Source organism: Centroberyx affinis, unplaced genomic scaffold (assembly GCF_046629955.1).
Source record: "Centroberyx affinis isolate AG114_WGS23_722 - 3 ecotype Tasmania unplaced genomic scaffold, CSIRO-AGI_Caff_v1 ptg000382l_1, whole genome shotgun sequence".
Taxonomy (NCBI): Eukaryota; Metazoa; Chordata; class Actinopteri; order Beryciformes; family Berycidae; genus Centroberyx; species Centroberyx affinis.
Genome location: NW_027279051.1, coordinates 56,788 through 84,133, shown reverse-complemented (window position 1 = coordinate 84,133; position 27,346 = coordinate 56,788). Strand labels below are relative to the sequence as shown.

Below are 27,346 nucleotides of genomic sequence, written 5' to 3'. Positions count from 1 at the left end.
CCTTTGTAGCCAAGCCATGCCGCGGACTGACACTGGCCCAGCCGTAGAGCTAACTACAGCTAGCTAACGTTAGCTAGACCTAGCAGGCCTCTTTAGATGGTCGTTATCATTTGCTAGTTAACTAATTAGCCACTCTTAGCTAGATAAGTCACAACTCAAAGTCGAGAAGCTGCACCTTAAACATTTGTTTTGCGTAGTGCTTTCATTTTGATAAGCCCCACAGCAAAACTAATACCGGTTAACCTGCTAGCTAGCCCACTTCGTTGGTCAGCGAGTAATGCAAAGCCAACGGCCGCAGCTGGCTAGGTTGTTGTTTACAGTACGTTAGCTTGCAAACTGCTACTAGTTACAGTTAGCTTGCAAGCGTGTTTGAGTGGTATGGTATTGGACTTCTTAATCAAGTAGCTGACGTTATTTTTATTAAATTGCATTGCATATTCAGTTAGTCCAGCTGATAACGCTATCAAACGAATCTTAGGCACTAATGTTAGGTTTTGATGTGATCTATGCAAGCATATGACTGACAAAACAAGCGAGCTAGAGTCGTGCCTACATGGGACAAGACACACAAGTAAACCGGTCTGGATGCTTTGTCAGATAAGGCAAGGTTCTTATTTCCTAGTCACATTGCAGGCATTCTGGATAATGCTGTGGTGATATTTGTATGTCGGTGAACTGTGATCTAAAGCTATCAGTTTGAATTTGTCTTCAATTGATTAGGTTTACGTTCATAGACAGTAAACGGCATGGAAGTTGTTGACCTCTTGGAGCATAGCAAGGCATCCGCCACTCATTCATAATTGATGACCTCTGAAAAAGCAAGCTGTCCTTTATCCAGTTTCGACTGCAACTAACCCACTACATCAAGCTGCTAACACTAACAATTTCCTTAGTTTTAATGTTTATTTTTAAACCAAGTATCTGCATATACATCAATATAACGTAGTGAAGAAGGGTAGTGAGGGGAGAGAGTCAGACTTGTGTAATAGTTTAAACATTATTTTACCAGGCAGCACTTGGTCTGTCGTCTACAACCTACTGACACCCAACCTGAACCAGTAGGCTGGATGAAAACATGAGGAGCATCCTCAGTGGCCTCTCTGATCTGAACCAGCTTCCCAGTAGCTGACGCACATAACTTGAAGATTCAGACTAAGGCCTATCAAAGCACAGCCAAGAGCCCCATTGTGTGGACTGAGAAAACTTGGAAGAGGAAAGAGATGATGATGATGATGATGATGACGATGACGGTGGTCCAGTGACAGAGTTGGACCTGTGGAGATCCCGCACCAGTAAGCAGAGGAGCGCCGCAGGCTGCAGACATGAGTCTCCGCCAACCCACCTCCACACTGGACAGGTACAAGCCTCAAAGCCACCGCAGACAATATTTCTGTGTCCCCAGAATGATCATGAGGTGCTGGATAAAGAAATAAGAGCAAGGGAGAAAAGGTGCAGTGCTGGTAAATGTTGGCCTGTCTTGTGCTCTTGTTATTGTCTGCTAAATCTTCAGATTTTTATGATACTGATAGCTCGATATTGGCCATTCACATATATCAGTATGGTGTACATTCCACCAATAATGCACCTAAAATATCAGTGCAAAACATAAGAATAAATACATTTATTTTGCATTACATTATGACTCATCTTTTAATATGTACCAAAAGAAGCCACAGCACATTCAACTTTAGATTTAAGGGGCAGGGTGTCATGTGAAAAAGGGCTCATCTTTAGTGATTGTGTGGCAATAAGATGCACTTTGCGTTTTGATTTACTACCACAAGTGTCTCTGCATAACGGTGCTTTTTAGCACCTTGCCCAAAAATGTAGCTCTCCCAGCACAGCCTATCAATGTTTCATTATCTGAGCAAGGTCCCATCACTCAGTCCGGCCACTGGAAGAACTAGTCAGGCAAGCTGCTGTCTGGAAGGTAGTAAAACTGCCTTCGGATGGGGAGACGGGGAAAAGATTACATGACAAAAGTGGCCTTCTGAGTAGTTTTACTTGAACCAAATTTTAAGCGAAAGACTTCAGTGTGATGTTGAGATTTCTGTTATTTGTAAGTTTTGATGTCCATTTGTTTCTTGAATGTTGTGACTCTTCAGCTGCTGTGTGTAATTCAGCGCCCTGGCCTGCTGTGAAGCGTTTGACGTAGTTCATTCTGTGCGTCGCTGTCGGTCATCGCCGTCACACCGACCATGTAGCCCCCGCACTGTGTTTCTGTTGCTGTGATCGTCTGTCCTGATGTCTGTTTGTCTTGATCATGTGCCTTTCCTGTTTCTCCTGCCGTCAACTTTTTTCTGTGTCCTTGTGCACGTGCCCACTACTTCCCTGTGTCTGTGTGTGTGTCATGTGACAGCAGGGCAGCCAATAAGAAAAACCCCCACCTGTTCAGGTAGGACAGCTGTCCAGTGAGCGCTCTTGTCAGGGTGGGAGGGTCGTTACGCCTACAGATTGTGCAGCTGCAGCAGCGCATTTCTCAGTTTTAAGCCGGCCAGTCATTGGGCCTCAAGAACACTATCAAATCATTTCAGTGTTTACACTGTATGACCTTTCTTTATACGCCCTTAAATAAATATATTCTTTGGAAAGTCCTGTGTGTGGCTGCTCTCAGTGTGGACAATCTGTAAGAGTGTAAAGGGTGTGGGGTTGATTTGATCTTGGATTTGCATTTCTATTTGTTCTCTCGGTCAGTGTCTCTATATTCTTTTTGCTTCGAGGCTGGTCTTCGTTCTTAATTTCTTCTCTCTCTTTTCCTTGGTCCCTTTTGCCCTCTGTCTGTGTTTTTCCCCCTGCTTTTCTGTCATGCCACGCTTTCAGCCCTTTTGCTGCTTGGTGAGTTTTCCTATCGACTGCTTTCTGACTGCTTCTCAAGCTATTCAGACGATCTCTCCCTCTCTCAATCTCTCGCTCTCTAGTCTCTACCCTACATATCTGACCATGCATCTCCCTTGACTCTCTCTCCCTGATCACCCTCCCTCCTTCCCCATATCTCTGTCCCTATATACTTCTCCCCTCTAAGCTTCTCCACTTTTCTCTCTGGCCTGCTCCATCTCCCCTCTCCCAATGCAACCAGCCCTCCCACAGCTTGTTCTTGTTCTGCAGCCTTTCGTTTATTAGCGTCTCATGCTCGGCCTCTGTCTCTCACCCCCCCGCCCCAGGCTCAGCAGCCTGACCATAGGGGACTCGGAGCGCAAGTCCTCCGCCGCCCAGCAGAGGGAACCGACGGTTGACGTCCCCGCTGAGAGCACCGGTAGGTGGAAAACGAGATTCCAACTCTGTTTCATTTCCTGTATCAGGGCTGTTACAGTTTATTTCTTTTCCCTCAGCTTGTTCCCTACTTTAAATCTTTTGTCGCTGCTCCTTGATGTGTTTCACTGGTGTCTTTGCTTGTCATCTTGATTTGTCCTCATTCGTTAGTTTGTTTAATTGTTCTATTAAGTTGAGATGTTTTTAATCATTCACAACTGTATTTCATTAAAGCCAAAAAGTGCCGGCACACAGAATATTGATTTCCCGTTCTTAAATTATTCCACACCAAACAACAACGTTTCGCCCACAATGGGTTTCATCAGGTTACAGGCTGTGACAGTGACACTGATCTTATATAGGCCTGTTCCTCCAAATGCATCAATTAGGGTCCGGTGTTAGGAGAAGGGAGTCATAGAAAAAAAACATGACCATCATATTCAAGATCAGTACATCAGTAACACGTTTTAAATTATCAACAATCAAACAATAGAATTACAGGAATCATCAATTCATGTATTTTATCCCAAATCCAATAGTAAATGAACAGTGTTTAATAAACAATGCTACAACGATGCTTAAATCTTTGGTTTTGTATGAAAGGCTGGGATTGCCTATTGCAAGTCAACATTTAATGGAATTTTAAAATCATTTAATATCTCACTCTGTCTCTCTTTCTCTCCCTCCCCCTCCTCTCGCTCATCCTCCTCCTCTTCTTCTCCACCCTCCCAGGTCCTGGTCTTGTCCAGAGGTGCGTGGTCGTGCAGAAGGACCAGCTCGGTTTCGGCTTCACAGTGTGTGGTGAGAGGGTCAAGCTGGTGCAGAATGTCCGACCGGGTGAGACGCACACACACACACACACACATCACACACACAGTTTGTGTGTTCATGTGAACTTATAGTCCTACTTGTCCTGTTATTATGGTAGGAATAAAAAACGTTCATCATGACTCTAGCTTACAAATGCCATGAACAATAATTTCTCATGATTTTTTTCATGAGAACAGATATTCAGATCGACAAGTTTAACTGATAGTACATGGATATGGACTGTGCTTGTGGTTCATGTGCAGTATGGAAATTTAATTTAAAAATTTGCAAAGTTTGGGTAATTGCACAAAATGTCTGTTAAAGAATGGAAAAGTTTTTGTTTTTCTTGGTGTTGACTTTTGTATACACCTGTGTTTCCCTTTACAGGTGGTGCGGCAGTGAAGGCAGGAGTCCATGAAGGGGACCGAATCATAAAGGTTATTATTATTATACACCTGGGTCAAATAGTCTGTGTACTTCCTCCATCCTTCTCTCAATCGCTTGCTCTCTCTCTCTCTCTCTCTCTCTCTCTCTCTCTCTCTCTCTCTCTCTCTCTCTCTCTCTCTCTCTCTCTCTCTTTCTCTCTCTCTCTCTCTCTCTCTCTCTCTCTCTCTCTCAGGTGAACGGCTCGCTGGTGTCCGCCATGTCCCATCAAGAGGTGGTAAAGCTCATCAAATGTGAGTACAAACAACTTGTGAAATAAGTCCCCCGCAATAATTAATGTTAAAAAAAGAAAATCAATAAAAAAATTATGAACTATTTCTGTAGCACTTTGGAATGTAGAGTATATGAATCCAGGCAGGAAGACTGAAACATGTAGGAGTGTGTTTTTATCACCTTTGCCCTCGGAAATAAAGGCGATTTATACGTGACTCACAGTTGTGCCTGGATTCATATAGTCTGCACACTCCAGAAGTATATTTCCCTTTGTTTAATTTGTGATATAGTTTCTCCTAACCCATGAGCACCTGTGAAGTTGGGTGATATCCTGATGCGCTCTTCGTGCTTTTCTTCCGCTGATGTTATTACATTGTTTTAATACATTCGGTATGCTTTCTGTTCCCTTCCATCTCCATCTCTCTGTCACCCCATAGCTGGGACGTACGTCGCCCTCACGCTACAAGGACCGCCCCCTTCGGCCGCCTCTCTACCCCTAGAGCCCCTCCCCACAGACCTCTTGCCCAATCAAAGGACGTCTCTGGGTGGGGAGGCCCCGCCCCCTCCCCCTCCACCGCTGCCCTCTGGACTGAGCAGCACCCCTTCCCAAAGAATCACTGGACCCAAACCACTACAGGTGATTGAAACAGACACAAACAACACACACAAACATACACCCCCCCAGGGTTTATGTGAAGGTCTTTCAAGTCTGGAACATTTTCAAGACAGTTTTTAGAATTGGACCAAAAGTAGCTAAAGAGTAATCTTTAGCTGTTGATTGATATTACCTAATTTCCCAGCCACTATCAGCATGCATTATGCAAAATCATCATGTAAAATCTTAAAATACAGGAAAAATCAAGATGACCTTTCTCTCTGCTGTAAATGTGTTTTTTAGGACCCAGAAGTACAGAAACATGCCAGTCAGATCCTCAGGAAAATGCTGCAGCAGGGAGAGGCCGAGCTCCAGGTACACACACACACACACACACACACAAGCTGTCACTTTGTTTTCATAAAGTGCTTGCTGAAGTGTCCTCGAGCTAGACACTGACCCCTTTGGGACATCATGCTGTCGCTTAACCAGTTAGGATAAACGATTTTTTCATCTGAATTGTCTTTGTGGCCAATCACTCATGTGATTAACCCTGAATAACACCGACCAACCGGCAGGACTTGATAGAGGAGCTGTCGCGGAACCCCTCGCCGTCTCTGGAGGAGCGGATTGAAAGTGCCAAGAGGAGAACTCACCAAGTCAGGGTCAAGATTCAGCAAGATCTGGTGAGGAGGCCGTGCCTTTTTACTCATCCACAGGCTTCCTACTGTCATGGAAAACATCAAACTCATGGAATTTTAAACTTGTGTTTTACAGGCATTGAAAGGTTTTCTGTTGAAAACATTTTAGAAACGTCCTGGAAATTTGTTCCTTAATTTTTTTTAATGAAGTGTCTAATGTCAAGCTTCGCTGCTAGTAGAGCTAGTTCAATTTGAAGGGATAACAAACAAAATATTAGATTTCCTGAGTACATGAGTATCAAACCTTAGTTGTCGCCAAAACAGCGATGCAACGCTTGAGCAGAGATGCCAACAAATTTTTTATTTGTTTATTTGGATCCCCATTAGTTGTTACCAAGGTAACAGCTACTCTTCCTGGGGTCCACGTTAAGAACATAAATGTATAGCTACACATGCTTTCACATACATGCATACATTAATAAAATTACAGCCAACAAATATTGGATAAAAAAAGAATTCATGGAATTTGATCAGCAAAATAAATGTAGGAGCCTCACATCTGACATCAGGACACATAATTATTAAAAACCTAAAAAACTTCAAGCACTGATCCAAGATCACTGGTCAGGTCATATGACGAAATGACTTAATTATGAAGTTGGAGGCAAACTGATCACAGCTCAGCACTATTCAGAAACACTCTAAAAAACATTCTCCACTGAATCCTCCCCTCCTCTGCTTACTAATATGCTCTTGTTTTGAATCTACCTTTTCTCCTCAGCTCTTATTTCTTTACCTAGCACTTCTCCATCATATATAGTCACTCCAGGGTCACAGGAATATTTTGTTACATCTGTTGTTGGGGAACTGCAGCTCTTTTAGGTCTACTTTACCTTCGCAGTTGGTGCTGTAATGTCACTGATGCTTTGTTGTGCTTCTGCAGGAGGGAACCCGATCAGAATCTGTCACCAACTATCTCATAGCAGGAGAAGGTTTGTATGCCATTACCTTTATACTTTAAATTCAATACCGTTTCTAAACATTAACTTTGCCTTTCTGTGTTAAATATATATATATATATGTGAAGTATAATAATATGAGGAAGCATATTTCGGGATTAAATTAGTTTCTGTTATATTTTGTTTATGTCATGTTCTTTTCAAAATAGAATCATGCTCTGCTCAGTGTACTTTTTGGGTGAAAACTCACAGAAATTGTAAAAAGATCTCATAGTAAGAAGAATCCTGCATTTGTAAGCGTTTTGATACCTTTTGATACTCCTGCCCCTAGACCAGTATGATATTATGATATCACAGCGATGTTAATGCCAAAAAGAGTTTTCTTTAAACTCCAAAAGATTTTCTTTTTTGCGTGTTACACATATATGTAAAACCCCAATTGCTCTATTCTTATTTATATCCTATGTATCCCATTGCAACCTGAGCCCAGGCCAGCCAGGTTCCCCAAGGGGAATAATTAAAGTTCAATATTAATCTAATCTGGTTTGATATGGTTTTGCTGTAGCGCGCTAAGGTTAGCGATTTGGTTCCCGCTGGGGCCACATAAACTGAAAGTGTACACATTTCTGATACTGTATTTAAAGTATGTTGGATAACAACATGCATCAAGTGGCATACAATATTACATTACTACTATTATAATTGCTTTGTGCAGGTCGATTATCAGTGGACTCCAGCGAAGGAGACATGGAGGTAGGCTGTACAATTCGTCTTTTCATAAACTGGTGAGATTGTGTGTGTTTGTGTGTTTGTGTATGTGATGGTCCCACTCATCCCGCCCCCCTCCTCCTTCCCCCCCTCCTCCTCCTCCTCCCCCCCCAGGCCTTTGAGAGCCCCCACTCCTCCCCCTCATCCTCCTCCTTCAGGACCCCCCAACACCGACGGCAGGGCTCCGACACTCGCGCCTTCTCTGATTCGGTGAGATGGAGACACACACACACACACACACACACACATAACTGTCAAAAGCAAATACACACAATCAGACACAATGTAAAAACACACATAGTTGCTAGCCCCCTTATGTAGAGCTGAGTATTGTTTTAAATTTTTCAGTATCAATAACTCCCACGATTCCAATACTTCCAGTACTTTTTTCACTACCTTTTTGTTAAATGCAAGCACATTTCATTATGTCATAGAGTAAATTTCTTTCTTTCTTTTGTTTTTAGCTTGACCGCCTTTCGTTGTTGAATTTATCCAATTGGGTTTGTAAAGATTTTATAAACCCAACAATGAATTTTCTCAACCCATAGAAGACCATGAAATCCTTCAGTTGAAGTGAAAACATGAAAATCACCAAAAGTTACAAGGTTTTCACATGACAGCAGCATTTTCTAGAATGGCCAGATTTGATTTTTTTCTTATTCTTTCTTTTCAATACCTAGGTGTTATTACATGGTTATTACATTATTTTTGGATACTAAGCCCTATTCTTGTGTCCCTCATATCACTTGTTCGCTCACTTTGTATTACAACCAAATGTTCCTAACATCTTTGTGTGTGTGTGTGTGTGTGTGTGTGTGTGTGTGTGTGTGTGTGAAGGGTGGAAAGCCCCAGATTATTGGCCCCGAGGAAGAGGATGAAGAAGATGACGGCTATGCATTCAATGAGGTGAGAAAGACTTTTTTATTGCATCCCGATCAGTCTAATCATTCATCAATCTACGCTCATCCTGCCGATGCGTGTATCTAATTTGTAGCTGTCTTCCCTTTGTCTCCTCTGTATTTCCTTTCTTTCCTACTCTCCATCTTTCCATCCATATATTATCTCTCTCTCTCTCTCTCTCTCTCTGTTTCTCTATCCTACCTCCCTCTCTCACTCTCTCTCCCAGATGGACGGTCCATTCCAGGACATAGAGCTGCTGAAGTCTCGGCCGGCCCACATGACGGTGTTCATGAGATACGTCTTCACCCAGCTGCTGGACCCCAACCCTCTGGTCAGTTTAACTCCCTGCTTAAACTGCCGCTGGGTTTTTCTTGTTTATAGAAGACAAGTGGAATGAAACTAAGTGCTGGAGTTTTTCTCTACATCTTCTATCCTTCTTCTATTCTTTTTAGCTCAGTCTAGCTGCCTGTCTCTCTGCTGATCTCTGTTGATTGCTTGTCATGTAGGTCATCTAGGAATTTAAACATATTGTACTGTTGAACTCCTTAAGTCACTCTAGATAAGAGCATTACTTATGCATAAAGGTCTGTGAGGCTTTGCTTAATTTGTTTGAACATTGCCTAATGTGTGTATATATATGTGTCATCTCATATGGTGTGTGTGTGTGTGTGTGTGTGTGTGTGATAGCTGTTTTACCTGTCAGTGGAGGCCTACCTGGGTTCCAGCCCCAAAGACGCCCGCTCCCTCGCCCCTCAGATCTGCTCCCACTTCCTGGACCCAGATGCTGTATGTACCAACATGCTTACATGATTATATCCCTTATACATATATCTTTTGTATCCCATTGCTGCGGTGTGGTGGCATTCATGCTGTGTTCACATTGTGGCCGGGAAAAAAAAAAAGAGAAATACCGGTTGGCATCACAGGATGTCAGTCAACCGCAACTGTAAACTTTCTTCTTGATGTTGCCAAAGTGATTTTGATTTTGTTCCAACAAGAGGTTGGAACATTTCAGCATTTATGCAATAAAAACTGATCTGTTAAATAGTATTGCATGAATGTTCATTTTCAAGTGTCTAATAGATTATATTTATATATTTCCTACATAAATTAATAGGCACCAAGCAGGGAACTGGAAGGACTCAGCCAAACTTAAATTTGACCAAAAGAAAAGTTGCTTAATCACTATTTAATCTTTGTTGGAAGTGAAGATTAGATTTTGGTTGTTGTGAAGAATAATCCTCAGTTTTGGAATAATATGGCCTAGTTTAGTCGTTGTGCCTAGCCATTATTAGCTTGTTGAACACTGACAAAAATCTTCAGATCTAGTCAAGAAATTATGGTCTGGAAAAAGTATGGATTTTTAAAATGAAATTTGTGTATGAACCCTGCACAGCATCTCATCTCGTTACTGTAACCTCCTGCGATGGCAGCGATTAATTTCAGGTTCATCGTTTTTTTTTTTCTTTTAGCCCTTGAAAATCAAAGTACGAGAGGAGTACCTCACAGATATAGGTAAGACTCATTGTGGACGACATTCTTTGCAGTATATATTACACACACATGCATCTCATCGAAGACCTGTTATGCCCCATATGTCCAATAAGTCTCTCACATTGAAAATTTTAATTGCTGTAACCGGTTTACACCAAAGAGGGAGCGTGGTGGCTGTCCCGTATGTGGGAAACTGTGTTTTCTGTTGTCATTCATTGACACAATGTTCTCTGTTCGTCGTCCCTCCAGAGAGTCGTCTTCATGCCCAGGAGGACATCAGAGGGCCTCTGTCTGAGCTGCAGCAGCTGGTGCTGCCAGACATCCAGGACCAGATACAGGACTACAGGTACTGTACTCCTGTTTGCTGCTGCTGTTGTGTTTGGTTTGTTTAACCTTATTTATCCAGGAAAAGTTAACCGAGTGCTGTTTTTTATCACCGCCCTTTTTAAGAGGCCATGCTGACCTGTTTGTGTGTGTGTGTGTGTGTGTGTGTGTGTGTGTGTGTGTGTCATAGGAACAAGCAGATGATGGGCCTTGGCTCTCTGTTTGGAGAAGGAGACCTGCAGCAGCTGGACGGAGACCCGGCGAAAGAGAGACAGGTGGTGGACAGACAGGTCACCGCCCTCTGGGAGATACTGTGAGTCTGTAGCTTCTCTCAGTGTGTGTGTGTGCGTTAGTTTTTATTTGGGGGTGGTTACGACTGATTTCCTGCTCTGAGAAGCTTCATAAAAATGGGTCCAGGTTCCAATTCTCTAAAATAGTGAGATGGTAAAATAGTGAAAGTGGCAGGTGGATTCTGGGATACACCAGCCACTAGAGCTGGTGGACAAAAAAGTTAGTTACCTGCCCCGGGCCTGAAACCACCTGTTAGCCAATTATACATGGGTTTACTTGCGTATATGGCCCTGACAGGGACTTAAATAGTAACATCATAACTGGAACACACACACACACTCAGACTGGTGAACCAGTGTTGCCTAGCGACAGGGTCAGATGTTAGCAGACCAATAAAAATGTTATTACAAAGCGGCGGAGGGAGCGCACCTAAGCTACCATACCAAAGGTCATTGCCACAACCGCGAACCCAGGCAGCCACATGACATTTACTCCATCGACTTCACACACACACACACACAGACACAGAGGCTGACACCCATCACATGACTGCTGTACTCAACAATCTCGGTTTCTCACACCAGTGTTTGCACCTGAATGAACTGGATTTAACTTTTAAGGAAGCAAACTGGAGATCTCTTTCAAAGCCTGCTGTTTGGTTGTGGAGGGAATTAACAGCCTTTTTTATGTCTCTCTTTTCCGCTCCCGCACCAGATCAAAGCACGAAGAGGACAGAAGGTAAAGGAAGTGTCTTGTCTGTGGAGGTGGAATATGATTTAACAGCAATACCGGTTTGAGCGTTCGCTTCTCTGCCTCAACACCTTCTCTTTGTCTCTCTTTCTTTCCCACCTTTCCCCTTCTTTCCCATTCTATCCTCCTGACTTTTTTTCTTTTTTTGCATGTTTACCCATCACGCTTGCTCTCTCTCTCTCTTTCTCTGTCTCTCTCCATTTCTCTCCTCCCCTTCACTCCTCTTCCCACCCAGTTCTCCTCTGGCGTCGGCGGTGCTGCTCTACCTACGTCATTCCGGTATCAAGCTGAGAGACTCCAAGGTTTTCCCAGGTCTGAGCACGGAAAAGGAGAAGTGGTTGGCTTTCTTCCCCAAGACAAAGAAGGTAAGAGCGGCAGCCGCCCTCCAGGGCTGTCAAAAAAAAACCCCAACTCTGTCTGTATTGACGACTGTGATTTTATTCCTATGGGTGGGGAAGTTGTTGCTGGTGACCGTGACAATGTTTTCTGCTGTTGTGTGGGAACACCAGGCCTACAAATCGAGTTAAATGTGGAAGAAAATCTTTCATTCAAGTATGGGCATCTGATTTTTCGCCCTTACATTGTTTTTCCTTTGTGCGGAACAGTAGGGCTGGGTATCGCCACTGATTTCCCGAATCGATTCAATTCCGATTCACACGGTCCCGATTCGATTCAATATCGATTCGGTTAGGGATATTTCAGTTACAATATCAATGTTGCTTGGATATGAAAGAGATTCTCAGAGAACTAATGCTGTAAATTGTACAAGGAACCCTCTAACCTGGTGCATTATTAAAAATATTAATGTTTACATTAAGAACTGACCCCTAAGCAGTTATATTAATGCACGAGAACGTTATATTAATGCACGCAACATGACCAACACACTATAGCAGTCAACACAATATAGTACAAGTTGTGCAACTCTACAGACTCTACAGGCATATATTGGGCATATATTAAAAGATCGATCTCTCGATTTTATGAATCGATATCGGATCATTCAAATGAAGATTGATTTGAATCGGAAAATCGTTTTTTTAAACCCAGCCCTACAGAACAGTATAGAGAAATTGACGACACTTTACGAGAACAAATTTAAGATAGCCTGCATTTTTGTGTCAATGTTGTGAAACTCCAGATTAGCTCATACTCATCAACACTCCCATTCATTTTCCAATTTTGTTTTTCACCTACACTACCAGACAAAAGTTTGGACACACCTTATTGAATGCACTATGTTTTTCATTATCTTAAGGCCATTCTGATGTAAAGGCTTATGCTTAAATGCTTGAAACTTGTTTCTTAGACAAATATAAACAGTGAAGTTGTTTTTTTTTTGTTTTATTTCATAATTTTGATGCCTTTACTATTGTTCTAAAATGTGGAAAATAGTAAAAATACAGAAAAATGTGGTGTGTCCAAACTTTTGACTGGTAGTGTATCATTTTCTACCGTTTTGGATTATCATTTCTCTCAAACTGGTACAAACTGGTTATTCACTCATCTTTGATCTGTTATTCGTAAATTCTACTCATAATCATCTTTGCATATATCCATTTAAAAGGCAAAACCGAGTCCATACAACTGGTAGTTTTTGCACTTTGTGACAAACCTGTTTTGTTAAAAGCACTAGTGAATATTGATGCTAAGAAGTTGCAGGTGTCCTGTGCACTGTGTGTGGCCTGCAGTGTGCATGACACCTGATGAAGCTTGACAGCTAAACACTTTTTTTCCCAATGCACTTTACTGATAAATGACTGAGTAACATTTTCTGAATATACTGTATTTGACATGACTCAGCTTAATGGTTCCTATCTTTACAGCTGAGCAGCAGCAAGAAAGAGAAAGATGGAGAGGATAGAAAGAGGAATCCCATCCTGAAGTACATTGGCAAACCCCGGAGCACCTCCCAGTCCAGTAAATACATACACACACACACACACACACACACACACACACACACACACACACACACACACACACACATGCACACACACACCCGCATACAATAGCCATGATTTTTCCATTCAATGACAATAATTGGGGAAGAAAGAAAAACATAATTCATGATCATAACCTCATATCTAGACCAAAGTCATGACCAGAATGCTAAAATGCTAAAACATGCTCACACTTGCTCACAGATTTTGTTTCAAATTGTTTGTTCTCAAAGTTGTTTTGACACTGGTCTTTCTAGTACATTATCAGTGTCAGAAATGTAAATTCCAATGTATCTGTGAAAGGTCAGTATCAGTTGACAATATCAGCACACTGATATGTTGTGGGGCTCCAACACACAATGCACTCATTCATCGTATTTGTCCAACAATATTGGTTTCTCCCCATCCTTTGCTTGCCCCTTTTATTGATTTCTGTAAGAAGATTTATTGCAGGTTTATTAATTAATTAATTAATTAATTAATTAATTAATTTATTTATAAACATTTTGTTGGTTTCTTGTTTTTTCTGATTCCATTGTTTCTTTTTGGTTCATTTTTGTTTTGTAGCATTCCATGTCCCGTTGTCGCCTACCGAAGGTACATATTTTCTTCTTTTCCTTTTGTTTTTTCCTTAGTTCAATTTTGTTACTCAACAAACATTCCCACCTAAGCTGTTCTTCGGAGACTATACGTAGTTTGTGTGTGAGGTTTATTTTGAGTTCCACTTTAATTTTATGTACAATGGAAATGTTTTTTTTTCCCCCCCGTGTCAGCCCGCTTGTGTGCTGTTTTATTCTACTGTACAATGAAGTAATCTGTGTGTGTGTGTGTTCCCTGCAGTCCGTCCCGGCAGTGTGAGGAACATCATTCAGCAGTTTGAGAACCACACGGAGATCCCGGGGGAGGAGGGGGCCGACGCTGCCGACCCCCAGAGACTCTCCTCCAGCAGCCTGGGAGAAGAGAGCATGGACAGGTAGATGTGATGTGATGCTTCAGTGTTTTGCACCAGGTTTTATTTGAGCTGCTCACTTTTTCTCAGATTTTATTATATCTTGTTCTTCATTGTTGTTCTTTGGTAGATTGTTTAAAGAATGGACCAAATAAAAATACAGAGCAGATCATTGGGGCTTCTGCTTGTAACAGCAATGAATGCCTTCAATTGCGAGTATTTGAAATATGTCATTGCAACTAGGTTCACAGTGATATATTAGTGATGAAATCCTACAAAGCATTTTAAATTCTGTTCTCTTTATATCTCTCATTCACTCTTTCAACCTCTCTCTCACTCTCTCTTTCACTCTCTCTTTCACTCTCTCACTCTCCCCCTCCCCCTCTCTCTCTCTCCCTCCCTCCCGCCCTCAGCCCTACGGTCTCAGTGCGTCTGGCTCGTAGCGAGTCGCTGAAGGCTCAGGGGGAGGGGCGTCGGCGAGGCGGGGCCGCGGGGGCGGAGTCTGTCCCCCGTTCCCGTAGCGACGTGGACATGGAGGACTGCGGGGAGGAGAGGGAGGGGCCAAGCCTCAGGCCGCTGCAGCACAGCGCCTCGTCATCTGCGTCCAGCAGCTCTGCACGGTACGGATGCAATGCACACAGAGTAAATCTCACTACTCATTCATTAAAAGTAAGGTTTTTAGAAGTGTTTCACTAACCAAGCCCCCCTCAGGACTTTTCCACACCAGAGTCTTTGCCTCTGAGAAAGCTTTCAAAGCTTTCATATCCCTTTGACTTGCACTAGTGTTTCTAACCAATGCCAGCAGGAGAGTTGTGCTAATTTCTCAGAGATGAAACTCGGGTGCGAAAACTGTTGTGGCATCCTTCTGAGGGGGCTAATAGTCCTCAATGAAATAAGCTTCTAAGAATCCTGAACCTTCCCTTTCATAAAATGTTACACCCCAAATATCTCTCGTACACAACACCCCTGGAATACACAGTGTGTTGCAGGGGATCGCCGTAGGGTTTCACTTCATATCATCTCTCTCTCCACTCTCTCTCATACTCAGGTCCCTAGAGAACCCTACACCCCCATACACCCCTCGGTCTAGACGCAGGTGAGTTCCCACGTCACCCCCCGCATAGATGATGATTGATTGATCAGAGATTGATTGATACAAAGCTCTATGTTGACATCTTTCCCAAGGGGCCAACGTGCTCTGAAACGGAAATGGGTAGGTGCACAGGGGGAAAACAATAACCGCACGATCTCTGAAAATAATTGAAAATGCTCATTCCCGCTTTGTTTCTCAAGCTGCACATTAAGGTTGGGCAATTGGACGAACGCATCAGGGATCTGTGGCGGAAACTCCCTTGCCGATTTGCTGCCAATTTATATTACGTTGAAGTTTGGTCATTTAAAATGTATTTAGCGCCAACAGAAGGCAGTGAAAACACACCCGACATTTCCCAGAGCCGTCCTCGGGTCGAGCTGGTTTTGTCTCTGTGTGCACTTCCACATTTGAGAGTCTTGTGCTACTGCTTCCTATTGCGAATGCACCGCAAACGGATAGTTGTTGAGCTTTTTTTTTTTGACCACAAGAACTTATACTGTACTTTAAAATGTAACAATGCCCCTTCCTTGTGCATTTAAAAGCTACATTTCAATTCAAGTGCTTACACCGCGCACAATGTGTGTGTATGCGTGTGGGTCTGTATGATGGGCCGATTGGTTGACAAGTATTGCCCAACCTTATTGCACCTTCTTTATTTTCTTTTTTTAATTAATTATTTTTTGTAGAATAAGCTACAAAAGTGGGTATCACTGTAGAATGTTGTTGATTGATGATAAAGATCATAATTCAATTACAATAATCCAGTTACCATTGGAAACAGTTTAGTATAAATTCACACTCATACGGTTTGTCTTTCTGTTTGTCTGTCTCTCTGTCCATACGTGTGTGTGTGTGTGTGTGTGTGTGTGTGTGTGTGTGTACCTTTCCTGTGACTGTTCATTCATCTGTCTGTGTCTGTGTGTGTGTGTGTGTGTGTGTGTGTGTGTGTGTGTGTGTGTGTGCGTGCTGGCGAAACGTGAATGCGTAGGAGTGTGGAGTCCCCGTTGGCCCTGCTGCCGGACGCCGCGGCCCTGGAGGAGGAGGTGTGCGACGGTCAGAACTGGCAGGAGACGGTGCCTCCTCAGCTCCTCGCCACGCTCAGCCCCAGGGAGGTGGACAGACAGGCCGTCATCTACGGTACAGTTCAAATTCACCACACACACACACACACACACACACAGCTGGAAAAAAGTCAATATAAGGGGGGATTGATTTTCCCTGAACCAATCACTAGTGACTGACAGTCAGTCATTCAGGAGTCTGGAACCAGGATACTTCAGGACTGAATCGGAGGCTCGTTATAGGTTATAAAGTATTAAACGGTGTAATTCATTCTCCTCCTCTCTTTTTGCCCCTCTCTGCCTCCTCCTCCTCCCTCTCTCCTCTCTCAGAGCTTTTCACCACCGAGGCGTCCCACCTGCGGACCCTGAGGGTCCTGGACCAGGTCTTCTTCCAGAAGATGAGGTCTGTGCTGAGCTCTGATGAGCTGGCCTGCATCTTCCCCAACCTGCCCCAAGTCTACGAATTCCACGGTCAGTCTTCCTCTGTGTGTGTGTGTGTGTCTGTGTGTGTGTCTGTGTCTATGTGTGCGTGCAAGTGTGAATCACGGTTCCTACGCAGGTATGGAGAGTCTGAAAATCTATGTGTACTGTAGAATATGTATTCGAAATCAAAGACTGTCACCCATAGGTTTCTGAAGGGCCGTTTTGAAGCCTGGAGATTGTTTGCTGCCATGTTGATATTTTTTGAAGCCAGTGCAGCCAAAGTGAGTTGTGGGTTGTCTGCAGAGCCGCAGCGCCCCCTACTGGCCTATTACACGCCTATTGGCCCATAATCGATGACCTGTCGATCACTGGGCAGGCAATCTGTCAATCACTAGGAAAACAACCCCGTTTCATAACTGTTATATCCCGTTGATGACATGATTATTATGAAAATCGCCATAAGGACAAACATTAGAAGAAGTGAAATTAGGTACTGAGACCATAACCTCCATAAAATCCAATGGATAAACATGGGAAATATGCTGCTTAGTCTATGACACACATTTGACTACACATGTAATTCTGGAACATTATAATGCCATTATAATGATACATTTTATTAGCTGCTGACCAAAATATTGAAATTAAATTAAGAAATTCAGGTGTGGAAAGAGTATGGAATTGCGAAATGGAAAATTATAGGAACGCTGCTCTGTGTCTCTCTTGAATCTGTGTATCGCTCAGTGTGTGTGTTTTTTATTGTTCTGCCAGTGTTTCTGTTTGCACAATGAAGTGAGTTGTAATTTGAGTCAATATGTATTCAGGGCTGTAAATGGCAAGGTCAATAATAATAATAAGGAATGGTAAGTAAGTAAGAAGGTCATGGCTTGTAAAGGCTAATCTCTGCCTGCAGCTCTGCCATGTCAATATGTATTCTAGGCTTTAATTTGGAGACATATGGTGTCAGTTAATTACCCCACTAGACTAGAAGAATAGTCGTGACTTGTGCCAATTAATTCAGCTTTAAGTGTCTTTTTTTCCTTTTTCTTTTAGTAGACAGTTTCACGGACAATCTTAGGTAGTGTTTGAAAAACAATTAATTTTGGCTGATGGTTGATTGGTCAGTTCCACCAGCCACTTGGTGATTGTGTTGGAGGTCTATGGAACATCTGCTGTATCCAAACGTTTTGGGTAGAAAGTAGAAATTGAGAGTAACAAGTGAGATTTTTGGAGTTGCCGCTGTGGCAGAGCAATTTAGTTATTTTCCCTGAGCGAGGTCCTTCAGTGCCTCAATGTTGTTTTCATATCACTGTGTTGCAGCAAGTCTGTGTGAGGCGATGAAGAAGCGAAGAGAATCTCCCATCGTTCAGGACATCGGGGACATTATGCTGGCCAGGGTGAGTTTAAAAACCCCTGCCATCAGTTCTGTTCTCCATCCTTTTATTTTCATGTCATCCCTTCAAATTTGTTACAATGTGAAAGCTATTTTTATGTGAAGTATGTACAGTGTGCTAACAGTGGGGTGTGTGTGTGTGTGTGTGTGTGTGTGTCAGTTTGAAGGTGTGGCTGGGGAGGAGTTCCAGGAACAGGCGTCCCAGCTGTGCAGCCAACAGTCTCAGGCTCTGGAGCTCATCAAGAACAAGCAGCGCAAAGACCCCCGCTTCGCCCACATCATCCAGGTACACACACACACACACACACACACACACACACACACATCCTCGTAAAACCCGGAGTCACACACAAACATACTTAACATCCAGGTAACACGCACACCGCAGCCATTTAACACACCGATACACACTTAGTCTGAGCAAGACACTGAACTGCTACGTGTTCACTCACTGCAAGCTGCTCTGGATTGGGGCTGCATGGTTATGGCAGAAATGCTAATACTGATTATGTAGCAAAATATTGTGATTACGATGATTCCTCAATATCAAGAAACTTTCTCTTGTGTACTGTATATTTGCACTTTTTCACTTTTTTCAGTGCAGAATTTCTCAAAGAAGCAGCAACTGCTTGTTTTCACTGTTGCTGTCTTACTCTTATTGTGGTCCTTCAAAATTCAAATAATAAATAATTACTATGTATATTACTTCAGGGTGCAACTACAACCATAATGCAAACTTTGCACAGAATCTGTACTTGTTCAATATCTGGTTCAAATGAAATGACAGTGATCCACTTTTAGGAACAACAAACACTTCAATATCTCTTAATTACACAACAGTGGAAACATAAAATTGGTTATACAAGTAACTATGATTAATTGTGCAGCCCTACTTTGAATAAAAGCATTGGCTAAATTCAATATAAATGAACAAAATGGTTGGTGAATTTGAAATCCATTATTCAATTTAGCTGGTGGATTAAAAAGTTGAATCCCTCCCATGGGGTGGTTAGGATGTGAAGGGCCATGCAAATAGGTTTTGTGCCTGATTTCACGTACATTGTTTCTTGAGTCTGGTCTATCATTCACCTCATATACTGTCATGTTCTTTACCTGTTGATGTGTTGATTTCTAGGAGTGTGAGGCCAGTCCCCACTGTAGGAGGCTGCAGCTCAAAGACCTGCTGGTGTCAGAGATGCAGAGACTCACCAAGTACCCTCTGCTGCTGGACAATATCATCAAACACACAGAGGGTGAGGAAGGACGACACACACACACGGATGCTGACTGATACACACACAAATATTTATTTAATCTTGGATGATAAAATTTTCTTTGTTTCTGCTATGATGTGATTTTAAGAGCGATTTTCTCTGTCTTCCTACAGCCGGCTCATCGGACCTCCCTCCGCTCCAGCGCGCCCAGGCTTGTTGCCGCAGGATACTGCAGGCTGTCAACGAGGTCGTCAGGGAAACGGAACACCGGCAACACCTCAGCCAATACCAGCGCAGGCTGGACGCCGCCCCTCAGTTCAAGGTGACCGCTTTGTTTATGCTCTTTAATCTGTTCTTTCCATCTTTCCTCTTCCTTCCTTTCCTCACTCATTTTTCTCGTTGCTCGTTGGGGTTTTTGCAGCGCTGACATTCATTTCTAATAGAAGGTTTTCCTGCTCTGTGGTGTCCCTGATCTCACTCCTGTGTAATGGTGCTTTGTGTTACTGCTCTCTCTCATAGAGTCTGGACCTGACCACGAAGAGAATGATTCATGAAGGTCCCCTCACCTGGAAAGTCAGCAAAGATAAGACGTTAGGTATGTATTCAGTATTTAGCCATTTATGTGCTTATGTTGTCAACGTGTTCCTGCACCAATAACACCAAAACAAATTCCAGGACATTAGGCTAGACTCATTAGGCTTCCTTTCCTTTTTTCCTTAAACTCATGGTCATTTCCTCTAAATCTAATCCGTGGTAGTCACCAAACATCATCGCTCAAAGCTTGGACAGTTCCCGCACTTGACCCACGTCATGTCAGCTCAGTCAGTAGAGAACTGAGTACAATTCAGATTGAATAGAGTTCATGAGATTACTGTTGTTATGTTATCGTGTGTTCTGACCTTGTGTCTATTTTAAGCTTTTAAAAGTCTTTCACTGTCCCTGTACTAGCTGTTGATATGAAGAAATGTTAACCAATTTCCCTTTGGGACAATAAAGATATTGAATTTGTTCCAAAATTAGAAAAAAATTGAAAGAAATTAGAAAAAGTGATCTTTTTCTCCTCTTACAACATGATTCATAGTACAAAATGTACAGACAGATTAGTGTGCTTTCTTAAATTATGATAGGTAATTTACTATCTTATAGACAAAATAAATAATTTTTGACACACTGGTTCCTTTTTATGTTATATCAAATGATGAACTTCAGATAATTATTTATTTTTTTCCCCCAGAATGGATACATTTTGTGTTTTGGAAATGAAATCTGAATATTGTGCCCAGACTAATTCCAGCACATTTATTGTACTTGGCAAATAAAGTGAATTCTGATTCTGTTAATCCCCACCATCAGAGATCCAGGCGCTGCTGCTGTCAGACTGCCTGGTCCTGCTCCAGAGGGGCCCAGACGACCGGCTGCTGCTGCGCTGTCCGTCCCGCTGGCTGGGTGGGGGCGGAGGGGGCAGCGGAGACACCAAGACCTCCTTCAGCCCCCTGGTGAGGCTCGACTCACTGCTGGTCCGCCCTGTTGCCACAGGTGAGGGTGCAATCACATGTACAGAACGTCTTCTTTGGTCTGAACCATAAAAGAAAGGGTTTTTTTTCATTGTTGTATTTGGTTTGTTTAGGTTCACACTGCCCAATTACAAGTGAGCTAGGGCTTGTAAACAATAGTCACATGAACTCAGAAGTAACTCGTTATTGGACAGACGTCTGGTAATCTGCCAGTCTGTGAGGTTAGAGATTCCTGCGGCTAAGAGAGTAAAAAAAATATGATTTCAGTCCCTGTAACTGTATCTAAGCATGTTGGACTTGTCTGCGCTCTCTACTGTAATTTACCTTCTCTGGTTTTTATACCAGAACAAAATAGGTCAATATGAGCATCACTCCACACTGCAGTTTGCCCTCACTTCGTTTTGTTATGCTAGGCTTTCCAAGCATGAGGAACTGCTGGCTATCAGATGAAAAGATAATTTCCCTACAAGGATCAATAAAGCATCACATTATTATTAGTATTATTAATAATGAGAAGTCATTCAGATCTGGGGAAAAGCATCATATTTTGAAATGGAAAACACATAGAGACTCAGGGCCTTCATGTAATATGATGATCCTAATGTGGCCACAGTATGTTTTGTAGTAAGATGATGATGCTGGTAACGATGTAATGTGACCATGAGGTATACACAGGTTACTCAGCGGGGTAAAACCTTGTAGCAAGACAAGCTCCCGCTAACTCCCATTCATTTCTGTTTCCCTGCTGTGTCTCTGATCACATCCCTGTGTCTTGTGATTTCTCCCCAGACAACAAGGCCCTCTACGTCATCAGCACCACAGAGAGGCAGATCTACGAACTGGTGGCCGGGACTTCATCAGAGAAAAACACGTAAGCAATCCTGGATATTGTAGGGTTTTTTTTGTTTTTTTTTGTTTTTTAAACCTGTATTTACCTCCAGAGGGGTTTGCTGAGCACACAAGCTCTTTTTCAGCATACAGTAACATCTATTTTGCCGTGATGTACACTTGCTGTAGGTGCTGATGTTGGATTTTTCTGTTTTCCAGCTGGAAAGACTTACTTGAAAAGACCATCTCATTGGCTGGTGGCTCGTCACCCCAGACCAATTACGGATCCACACCTATATCGTGAGTGACTCCGTCTATGAATAAAATGTTACAGTATACATCCCTCTTTTATGCCTCTGTGACTTCTATATTTTTCTCTCACATCTCAGCTATTGACTGTGTGGTGGAGCCTCTTATAGGTCTACTTTTGACTGATTTTAATGAAATTGAAATTCCTACTAATATTTAAGTCATAAAAGCCTTTATTTGTGTGACAGTGTGTCTGTAGGTCCTGAAAACGTTTTAAAATATCTAAACTCAAGGCCTTAAAAGATTTTGCATACAACTAAATATAGCATTTTAAGCCTAAGTTTAAAAATATTGTGGAACTTTTTTTTTCCACTGAGAAATCAACTATATTCTGAGTGTTTTAATTTTCACGTTTATTTCACTTAATTTCAATTCTTCTTATATTTCATTCTAAGTGGAATTTGAAGGGTCTTGAAAAGTCTTAATTTAGTAATTTAACTTCATTTAACTTGGTGACAGCCTATGTGAGCTTTGTGTTTCTGTGCTTTTGTCACCTACAGTTCTCCGAGTCTAGGTAACGCTTCCCCAGTCTCAACTGGCAGACATGTCTACCAGTCAGGTGAGATGCACCATGTAATCATTATCCACAAATATGAATCTGTCACCATCCGCTATGTGTGTATATATTTATGTGAAACGATCCAAAAATCACGTTTGATCTCTGTATCTGACTCGGTGAGTTGTTGTTCCCTCCGACTGTTTCAAATCTCCCAGACGACTCTATGACGGAGGGGTCAGTTTCCATGGAGACAAATTCCTCTAACAACGACGACGCGCTCACGCCCACCACACCTACAGACCAATCAGAAGCTTTCCTCTCTGGTGACAGACAGGCAGTTGGAGTGGCAGAGGCGGCTCTGCAAGACGGTGAGAAGGAAGCAATAATCGCTTATTCCTAGCTTGATTAGTAGGCCTACTATAACCTCACTGCTAATTCACTGCTAGTTTTTTTGTCTTATTTTATGTCATGCGTTTAATTCAATCTAAATCTAAATTTCCAAAGTGAGTGTGTTTTAGATTTCATTAAGTGTAAGCCTGTAATTATAAAAAGAAAAAAAAGTAGCCAAGTAATTGTTATTGGCGTTTTTCTCTGCTTAGTAATCAGCCTCTCAGAAATCCTCTGCTTCATGTGTCGTGCTTGTTCTTGTGTCTTCACAGTTGAAGCACTAAGGCAGCTGATATTCCGAGACTTGGAAGAGGACGGGTGGAGCCACGATTCAGATGACACGCCCACCAACGAGACGGCCAATGAGAGGAGCTCGTTCACCGAAAGGCAGAGGCCAGAGTCCCTGGAGACCGTCCTCAATTTCAGCACCGACCAGTGGGAGGCTGAGCCAGAGGAAGCCCCGCCCTCGGACGCAGAGCAGTCCAGTGTTCATGTTGTGAGGAAAGGTAATCGTTCAGAAAGAGACCCGTCATCAAATAATCATCTTTAAGTCTCCGGCAGGGTCGGCTATTCCCTCTCAATTCAGTCAATTCAAGGAAATTTTAAAACGTTATTTTCCAAAGTAAAATAAAGTAATCAGGCGTAAATGCTCAATTGCTGCAGCTGGAGTTCATGTTCCTAATTGATTGAAGTGAAAGTGAATTCACCCTGAATGTGGTTTCTATCTGTTTGTGGGTAAAATCTGGGTATCTGCATTGGCTGCCTTCCTCCGCATGTATTCTCTGCTCTCTGTGATTCGTTTATTTTGTTTCTCACACACTTCTTCTGCTCCTTTTCCTTTTCTGCCTGCTCCTCACAACACGACGACACACACTCACGCTACACTTGGTCTTGTATCTCAACTCCTCCTCCCTCACTGCCTCACACTTCTCTTTCACATGCATTCAAACACCTCCCATTTCTGGTTACACACACACACACACACACACACACACACACAATTCTTCGTCACACATCTGTCCTCTGTGCATAGCTGTGGTTGCGGGCTCTCCTTCTATCCCTGATGACATCACTGATGATGTCACCCTCCCCTCCGACCAATCGTCCGAGCCGAGTGGCGAGGCCACTACGCAGGGTAATGACAAGTAGTCCTAGTGGGCCCAGTGCCGTAGTTTTCATCACACAAGCACGTCCTTGTCTTTATGTGTTTGATTCATGTCTTTCTATACTCTACCAAACCTTGGGAAAAATGTGACAATATGTATCGTGGGGCGGAAAAATGAATCACAATATTAGCTACATTTTATTCTGCTGTAGTTGCCCATCACAATTTCTCAAGCTCTCCATTGAAATTATATTATTTGCACTTTGTAATGGCATTTTTAAATTGTTGTTTACACTCTAGCAAGCCAATGCCATTGCTAGAAAGATTTATGGCTCAGAAGTAAACATCATTTCAGACCGTCAGACTTTGTTGTCATTGAGGTTTTATTTATTACATCGTATTGTGGTTGTATCACATCAGGAAGCCCATAACGCGTATCGAATCGTATCGTGAGATAAGCATATCAAAGGAGCAAATTCTGTTTGATCCAGATCTCTCCTGCTCATGTAATATGCGCTTTATCTGTTGCTTACACAAAAATTGAAAATCTGCTTCTCAAGTAAATTATGGATCTGGGTCTTGTTATCTATTTGTAGGCAACATGTAGCGTTCCTTTCTTGTGTTTGTTGTTCTGAGGGAGAATTAGCCGCAGAATTTTACAGAGTTCTGCCCCAGTTTACTGGTGAATTACACACACACACACACACACCAATTAGTTTGTATGCATCAGTGGTGAGTTAAGTGTCATTATGCCACGTTCATACTCACGTCTCTCTGCTATAGGGAACACATTCTACTTGGTGATGCCTACCGAGCAAGGAGAGAGCGTCACCGATGACCTCAACGACCCTCCTACCCCCACCGCCACCCACTTCCCTCAGCCTCTGGAGGAAGTGATGTCACCGCAGGCACAGCCGGAGGAGGAAACGCCCGACCAATCAGAGGCTATGCAACCGGAACAGGAAGAGGAAACGGGCCAATCGCAGACCGGGCACCAGAGTCACGTGATCAAAAACGTGGATGAGATTTTCCACACCATCGAGGGGTTGATGAGCAAGTTGCACCAGCTGAAGGTGAGTCGTGTTGGGGTGTCCAGCTGAACAATTAATCGGAAAAAAAAATCAAAATCACAATATGAACTTATGCAATTTCCAAATCGCAGAGGCTGCAATTAATTGTGTCTCTTCACCCATCCACAGGACATAGAGAAGGCCCATCATGAGCTTCTGAAAACCCTCAGAGAGCCTTCTGTCAGTCAGGAGTCAGAGGACCAGTCGTGTCACCCGGCAACCGTCTCCAGGACGCCATCTCTGGACCGCGGCTCAGGAGACGGTGAGCGAGAGGGGTCAAAAGTTCAGTGGGGGGGGTTCAAAGGTCAAAGTGATCACTTCCATGTTTGTCTTCTGTGATGTACCAACATTCAACAGTGACAACGTTTTGATGTCAATTGCTTTACACACTTAAGTTATAAATCTCTCTTTTTTTTCTCCCATCCAGGCAAGGAGGGAAGTCCAGCAGAACCCAAGATCCAGTCTACTGGATTCTGATATCAGCTCAGAGTGGATTTACTGATAGACACACACTCTTTGACTGTTGGCATACAGACGCACCCATATGCACCCACTATCAGACTCGGGCACCCTAGCCCCGCCTCCCCTCGCACCCCAATCCCTGCATGCACTGGCCAATGGAGCAGAACCCAGGAAGGACCGTAGACGTTACTGTTTCTGTTGCCCCCGGGATACCAGGAAGCTGGACGGACCGCTAAGGACGCCCCAGGAACGCTGAGGTCGGCGCGACCTCTGACCTCCTCCGGAGCAGGAGGGAGTCCAGGGGAAGAGAGGAAAAAAAAAACTATGAAGGAACAAAAAAAAAAAAAGGCGGAAGACAAGTAAAACGTTGAAAGAGTGAAGGAAGGATGGCGTGAAGAAGCAAAGAGAGGAAAAGTTGGAAGAATTCGAACCGGAAAGTAGAAAAAAAAAACCGACCAAGGTGGGGATTTGTTCGGCTGCGTTTCGAAGGACTGAGTTGTTGTATATTTTGGTTTGGAGAGCTGGTTGAAGGAAGGGAGCAGAAAAGTGTTGAACTGTCGATTTTAAGGAAATATCCGAGGGACCCGTCACCCCAGCACTTTACCCACAATGCATCCCACTGTCATGCATACGTACGTACGTCCTCCACAGTGGACAGGTCAGGGACTGCAGACGCCACTGGCTTTACTACGGGCCGATGCTGCACACGCAGCGGAAGCCAACATGGCCTCCGGGGGGTTTTCCCCCCTTCATCGCTTCATGCTTTACACTGAGTTCACCTGCCACCAAGGCCGAAGGACTGTGTCTATATAATTCAGGTTATTTGCACTGGGTTGTCAGTAAGGATACCAATATCTCACACACACACCATTTAAAGTGATGTTGAGCTTTGCTAGTACCTTGGGTTGTGTAGCTTCCTGGACATGATAAAACCCCAAAACCGGTGATTCTCTGTTATCTGTTGCTCCGGTAGAGACGACTGGAGAATTGTGTTTATTTTTCCTCTCCATTCACTGCCATTGTATGGAGGAAACAAATGTGAACAAAGCAGATTCTGACAATGCATAAAAATACTAGTACTGTACATGTGTGGTTAAGTGCCCGGATTTCAGTGTTACACTTGTTCAAACTGGAAGGTTTAATAACACAGAGAAAGCGATTCACTTAAACACAATTCAGCAGCATGACTAGTTTTTTTTTTTATATGTTGTCAGAATCTGCTTTGTTTGCATTCGTTTGTGTGCTAGAAGTGTGGTTTTCGGACCTGTTGCGCAATACAATGGCAGTGAATGGAGAGAGAAAAAAATACACAATTCTCCAGTCATCTCTACCGGAGCAACAGATAACAGAGAATCGCCAATTTTGGGGTTTTCTCATGTCCAGGAAGCCCCACAACCCAAGTTCAACATCACTTCAACCGTTTCATTCATGTAACGCGTTCATATCCCCCCACTACTGGAGAAACACTAGTTGTTGACGTTTTTTGTGCTATTTTTGGGAACACCACAGGGGCAGCCATGCCGACTCGTATGTCTACTTCTCCTAAGCTATGGGATGGCTGTTTGGAACCATCAATGCAACATTATCGATCATCATATGGTTCATATTGATCATAGATTGTTCATAAAACTTTGCCTAAGTTATAGAAACACTACTGC

General features: G+C 43.0%; 1 protein-coding gene across 1 annotated transcript; it reads left to right on the top strand.

Annotated features, from left to right (window-relative positions):
• The first annotated feature begins 555 nt into the window (after nucleotides 1-555).
• arhgef11 (Rho guanine nucleotide exchange factor (GEF) 11) lies at nucleotides 556-26,570 on the top strand. Its single transcript, XM_071515944.1, has 40 exons — nucleotides 556-1,357; nucleotides 3,162-3,253; nucleotides 3,982-4,086; nucleotides 4,447-4,496; nucleotides 4,679-4,736; nucleotides 5,154-5,353; nucleotides 5,615-5,686; nucleotides 5,890-5,997; nucleotides 6,896-6,944; nucleotides 7,627-7,664; nucleotides 7,794-7,889; nucleotides 8,517-8,585; nucleotides 8,806-8,910; nucleotides 9,267-9,365; nucleotides 10,052-10,094; nucleotides 10,323-10,419; nucleotides 10,588-10,710; nucleotides 11,403-11,426; nucleotides 11,674-11,803; nucleotides 13,265-13,358; nucleotides 13,949-13,978; nucleotides 14,222-14,354; nucleotides 14,744-14,950; nucleotides 15,379-15,426; nucleotides 16,412-16,560; nucleotides 16,815-16,955; nucleotides 18,228-18,304; nucleotides 18,461-18,586; nucleotides 19,436-19,553; nucleotides 19,688-19,836; nucleotides 20,034-20,109; nucleotides 20,868-21,050; nucleotides 21,818-21,899; nucleotides 22,076-22,156; nucleotides 22,666-22,724; nucleotides 22,880-23,032; nucleotides 23,324-23,557; nucleotides 24,940-25,229; nucleotides 25,356-25,488; nucleotides 25,654-26,570. The coding sequence occupies exons 1-40, from the start codon at nucleotides 1,323-1,325 to the stop codon at nucleotides 25,701-25,703; spliced, it is 4,206 nt and encodes a 1,401-aa protein (XP_071372045.1). The 5' UTR covers nucleotides 556-1,322; the 3' UTR covers nucleotides 25,704-26,570.
• The last annotated feature ends 776 nt before the right edge of the window (nucleotides 26,571-27,346 follow it).